At 36.3% G+C, this 6,302-nt stretch overlaps 1 protein-coding gene across 1 annotated transcript in view; it reads left to right on the forward strand.

Annotated features, from left to right (window-relative positions):
• Positions 1-5,184, forward strand: part of GRM7 (glutamate metabotropic receptor 7) — a 774,864-nt gene extending 769,680 nt beyond the window's left edge. The window contains exon 10 of the mRNA XM_033210519.1: positions 4,024-5,184. Coding sequence (XP_033066410.1) covers positions 4,024-4,073 — 50 coding nt within the window. The 3' untranslated portion in view covers positions 4,074-5,184. The remainder of the gene's footprint in view (positions 1-4,023) is intronic.
• Positions 5,185-6,302: the final 1,118 nt, after the last annotated feature.

Consider the following 6,302-nt stretch of genomic DNA (forward strand, 5'->3'; position numbering starts at 1 on the left):
ATTTCAAAAACATTAGAAAGTAGAGTCTATCAATAGGAGAAGAGTTACAGAAAATCTTATGCTAACATTAATATATAGAAAGCTATATAGTTACTATGAATATTAAATCAATGTAAGTAAATCTTAAAAACACAATGTTATATGAAACCAGATTTCAAGTGGATATGCATGGAATAATTTACACAACTTAAAACACAGAAATCAATACTATCTATAATTTATGGACAACTACTGTAGTAGCTATACGACACATCCCAAGTTCAGTATAGTAGATACTATGGGGGATGGGGAGGAACGTGGGGTGTCAAGGGCTTTGATTGCATCGTATTTCCTATGAGCAGATGGAGGGGCACCTGAATCAAGATGTCAGTATGTTAATGTGTTATATTCAGGGCTTATATAATATTTTGTTATATTTTGTTTTTATCCTTTTTGGATGTTTAAATCACTTCATACATGTTCTTATTCACATATACATCTATACACACATTCTTCAAAAAGAGCTGAGGAGAACACACAGTATATAGTTAATGAGCTATAATATTTCTTATTACTTAAAATATAAAAAAATTAAATATGGGGTGGAAACAGGAAAGAGTACTGTTTAATATCACTTATTCAGTGTTTCCCAACATAATATCTATGAGACTTTCTTTTCTACTTTTTTCTTCACTTCCTTGAATTGAAGGGTTATGCATGTTCAATAGAATGCACTTCAAGGAATGAAATTTTCGTAAGACAAAAAAACTCAGAGGAAAGCAAAGAGAAAATAAGAAGTTCAATAAAGTTAATGTCATATTGAGTGTAGATTTTGACAAGACATCAAGAATGAGTTGGAATGTCTCACCTTTCTTAAGTAGCAATGGTGTATTAGTAATTCATTTCACAAACCAGTATTCTTAACACTACCTTACTGTAAACATTGGCTCTTCAAGATACCTTGTTTTGAGAACTACTTATGTAGATAAGTAGATATAACCAAAAGTTAATCGGGACAATGCCATATACTATAATTCTTCTTTAAAATCTGTAACTTTATAAGAGGAAAACATACTATTTTAAAATAAAAAGTATATTTCCTTAGCAAGTGCTTCATTGCACAACTATTTTGAGCTCAGTAATTTTCTTTCCTGACCATAAACTACATTGCTAGTCAAATAAATGGAATTACCAGACATCACAGGCACTTATTTTATTTACTCTCAGGACTAGAATGGTTTAAAAATAAACATAATACACTGGACATTGCTGTGAAAAGTACACAAATTGCCCTTCTAAGACCTGCATAAACTTCATTATAATTTTGGGGCAATGTTCGTAGCAATTCTACAAAGAAAGCATGTACTGAGGCTTATCATTTACATAGAACTTTGTAATTTAAAAATACATTTATACATTATATTCCCAGATGAGAAACTGGGGTATTGTGTACATTGGTGATATCAACAGTATACCAGGTAACAATTAGTCTCCCCAATTTTTTTTTTTTTTTTTTTGAGACAAAGTTTCACTCTTGTTGTGCAGGCTGGAGCTCAATCTCAGCTCACTGCAACCTCTGCCTCACGGGTTCAAGTGATTCTCCTGCTTCAGCCTTCCGAGTAGCTGGGATTACAGGTGCCCACCACCACGCCTGGTTAATTTTATGTATATTTAGTAGAGACAAGGTTTCACCATGTTGACCAGGCTGGTCTTGAACTTCTGGCCTCAGGTGATCCACCCGTCTCGGCCTCCCAAAGTGCTGGGATTACAGGCGTGAGCCACTGCACCCCGCCTCTCCCAGTTTTACAAAGGCTACAAGGAGTTCATTATCAAGACACTGGGCAAGGTCACATTCAAGTAAGTGACAGAGCCGAATCAGAACCCAGGTCAGGTGAGTCCAACTGCAGTACTGTCTTCCTACCATAGTATGGCGACAGAAATAAAGATTCAATCATCAGGCAGCCTAGTTTTGGAATGCTTGTTCCTCTGAGGCTCAGACCCTTCCTATGTAAAATGGTGATCATAAACAGTGCTCATCTCAAGGCTACACAGAACACAAGAAGATAATCTAGGGACAGCATCAATGGAATGCCATTATTTTTATATCCAATTTTTTTAAACATAACCTCATCGTGATTTTAATTTAATCCTAGCCAATGGTCACCTTGACAGTTCTAACCTACTTATTCTTTTGATAAAAACTCTTCCTGAGAAATTAGTGTTTTATAGTAACCAATTTAAGGAAATTCACTTTTGTTTTCACTAGAGTGTTATGCTACAGAAAACAGTCTTAATTATTCACACAATAAAGGTGGTCTCAGGTATTCAGATCAGCTTCTGGGTTCTCGGGTTTTTTTCCCCCTCCTTTTGTCCTGAGGATAATTAGTGTGTTGGCATTTGACAAGGCATGCTGTGACTATTGCTTGCAACTGTCAGCTGAGGTCTTCTAGTTATGACACAGAAAATAAGATTCAGAGTCAAGAAACATCTTTTGAAAGTTTTCCTCCTTGTACCCAAACCAAGAATATTGTTGAAGACAACACTGGGATAATGGGAAACTTCTTGGAAGATTTGGGCATTATTGAGGCTATGTGTTCATCAAATGAGGACATATCATGACCCACTTCTCATCACCAGATTTTCCAGGAGGCCCTGAGTTTCATAAAATTCTGTTCTTATTTATCTTTTTGTATTTTAGTTAATAAATGCAATATGGTTTAATATAGAAACGAGTTTCAAATAAAAGTGAGTCTTCAAGTCAAAGTTTGTCAGAGAGTCCCAATTTTTAATCCAGAAAAGAAGACCAGCTTGTTGTATAGTGTATTCTGTGTAATATCTATAATCATGCAAGCACCTGTAACATACTACTTGTATTATTCAAAGTTTAAAGACAAACTCTCTCTTAGTACGTTAATATGACTTCTCTGTTCCTCCAAAATTTTATATGAATCCCTACTTAAGAGTTCTTGAAGAGCTCTTGACATTTCTCTCTTGAGTGAACACTTCTATTTAGAATTTAAAAACAGTAAGCAAAATAAGCCATCAGTAAATGCTACACAAAAGTTACTTTGTGCCCAACAGAAACTGATGCAAAACTACCAAGATTTAGTGAATACAGAACATATCACATCATTGCAACTGTATGACTTGGTATTGAGGACCAGAACCTAAAGCAAAGGCACACTCTGGGATCCTGGTGTCTTTATTTCCAGCATGAGGACATGAAATCTGCTGTGCTCTTGGCTGGTCATCAGTGCCTAGCCCTGTGGCTGCAATACGGTAGATACATATTTACTGCCTGAGTGAGTGAGTGAAGGTGAGTCCTGAAATTACCCTACCAAGTAGAAAAATAATTTCTACATTTAAGGAAAACAAATGTAGAGTGTGTATGTGTCAGACACCTGACAGGTTTAAGTGGGCTTTACATCTTAATGGAAATAGTTCTGCAAATGACCATTTACAACTTACTGTTAACACTCCACAAGTCAATCTGTAGTCATTTGATTGTGTGAATCAGCACTGAAGAAGACACTCTGACCTAATCTGCATTCAACCTCAATTAATTTCAGTGACCCAAGCAACTTGGCCTTTTCCAAGCAAAGGCCAGTTATTATTAAAAGGTCTGTGAGAAGAGCACACAAAGAAATATACCACAATGTGAGTGAACCCTTTAAGGGTTGGTTGATTAGAAAGCATAACAACAAATAAACAAATAAATTTATTAATAAACATTTATTATTATATTGTTTATTAATAAACATTGCTAATACATTTATTAACCAATAAATTTATTAATAGAGTATAAAGAGAGAAGCTGGAGACATATCAGAGAAGAGAACACAGATGATCTGAGAATCACTGGGAACCACAGATTTTGGTGGCCAAAGCCTTACGGTCAGAGGAATCCAAAGTTGTCTGTGTGTGTTCTTCAGGGCTGTATCACCCCACTTGGACTCTGTACCTCAAGTGAAAAGTTCTAATTCTATTTCTACCTTTGCAAACAGGGTTATTACTGCAACTCACACTTTCTAATTTTTCTTTCAGGCCCTGCTGCAAAAAAGAAGTATGTCAGTTATAATAACCTGGTTATCTAACCTATTCCATTCCATGGAACCATGGAGGAAGAAGACCCTCAGTTATTTTGTCACCCAACCTGGCACAGGACTCTTTGGTCCTACCCACTTCCCATCACCGGAGGAGCTTCCCCGGCCGGGAGACCAATGTTAGAGGATCCAAGTGACCTAAACAGCTGCTTTATGAAATATCCTTACTTTATCTTGGCTTAATAAGTCACTGACATCAGCACTGCCAACTCGGCTGCAATTTTGGACCTTCCCTACCAAAGGGAGTGTTGAAACTCAAGTCCCGCCCCGGCTCTTTAGAATGGACCCTGAGAGCCACAGGACCGTTTTGGGGCTGACCTGTCTTATAACGTATGTACTTCTAGGTTGCAAGGTTTTGAAATTTTCTGTACAGTTTGTGAGGACTTTTGCACTTTGCCATCTGATGTCCTACCTTGGTTCACTGTTTGTTTTCGAATGCCTTGTTTTCATAGATAGAGCCCTATTCTCTCAGACGGTGGAATATTTGGAAAAATTTTAAAACGATTAAAATTTTAAAGCGATCTTGGCAGACTAAAAAAAGTACATCTGTACATGACTGTATAATTATTATAGTACCACTGCACATCATTTTTTTTTTTAAGACAAAAAAGATGTTTAAAGACCAAAAACTGTGCTGAGAAAGTATGCTCCACCTATCTTTGGTAAATGATAGGTTACATAAAAGGAAGTTATTGGCTGAACTGAATAGAGGTCTTGATCTTTGGAATGCATGCCAGTAATGTATTTTACAGTACATGTTTATTATGTTCAATATTTGTATTTGTGTTCTCTTTTGTTATTTTAATTAGGGTATATGAATATTTTGCAATAATTTTAATAATTATTAAGCTGTTTGAAGGAAAGAATATGGATTTTTCATGTCTTGAGGTTTTGTTCATGCCCCCTTTGATCAGTGTGATAAGGACTTTAGAAAAAAGCATGTATGTTTTTTACTGTTTGTAATAAGTACTTTCGTTAATCTTGCTGCTTATGTGCCAATTTAGTGGAAAAAAACACCCCTTGCTGAAAAATTCCCTCTTTCCATTCTCTTTCAATTCTGTGATATTGTCCAAGAATGTATCAATAAAATACTTTGGTTAACTTTTTTATTTTCTGCAATAAATATTTTTAGTTGTTTTTCCCCTTTTAGATGCAGTGTATTTCATAAAATCCTAAGTGAGAGGGCCATATAGACAGCCCAACTTTTTGAAGTAACATGCTTTAGCTCACAACTACAGCCATTTCTGAAAGGCATATTAAAAACCCAGAGATGCTATGTTGTCTCATAGAAAAAGTACTATCACAAAGTCCATGCAATTTTTTTTCTTCATAATTGAAGTTGAGACCTGATAACTCCAGGTGTTTCTCAGCAAGTTATCAAAAACATCAGAAGGGAAGAGGAAAATGAAGAGGAAATATTAGCTTAAGCAAATAGTAGCGTGGGGGCAATTTAGTGAAGAGATCATTATTTCTGCAGAATTTACCCAAAGGACATAAGTAAATATAGCTATTATGTTGCCTTTGTATTTGCAAACAATTATGGTGGCCATGTAGTCATTAGTGAGATTAAGACTTGGGATTCTCAAAACTCAACTGCAGGAAGTATCCTCAGTATGAATTCATCTCACCTTGGGCCATCAGGAACTCAGAAGACTGTCTATTTGCAGAGGGGAACATTGGTTCCTAATACTCAGGGCTGGGCCCCAAACAGTAAAATGTATTTAAAGGTTCTATGGTGGATCTAACTGTGACTTATTTTCTGCTGTGACTAATAAAACTCATACCTGCATCTCATCTTTGGCATTGGCCAAACTCTTCCTACTGTCCCTTAGCTCCCATAGCCCAAGCAATGTGCTTAGAGACACTAGAAATTCTTTCTTTCCAACATCCTCCTAAAGAAAATCAAATATATTTCCCCATTTTCCCTACTCCTTAAATACCCTTCAACCAATAGACCATAGGAAAATAGAAATCAAAGCAGAAATGAGTTTTGGGTGATCCACATTTCCAAGTCATAGGCCAAACTGGTGTAAAACCTGGCTCCTCCTCCTGCTAACTCTCCTTGGAGAAGTTACGTAAACATTCTGAATCCTCCATTTCCTTAGGCAGATGACAGGTTAATCATGCTACCTGTCTCATAGTGTTATGAGGGCTAAGAGAAAATCCATTAATGGGACATAGCACCAGTGCCTGGCAAATGGTTAACTCTCCATACGTGTT

The sequence above is a fragment of the Trachypithecus francoisi genome, unplaced genomic scaffold, assembly GCF_009764315.1.
Source record: "Trachypithecus francoisi isolate TF-2019V2 unplaced genomic scaffold, Tfra_2.0 Lachesis_group0, whole genome shotgun sequence".
Lineage (NCBI taxonomy): Eukaryota > Metazoa > Chordata > Mammalia > Primates > Cercopithecidae > Trachypithecus > Trachypithecus francoisi.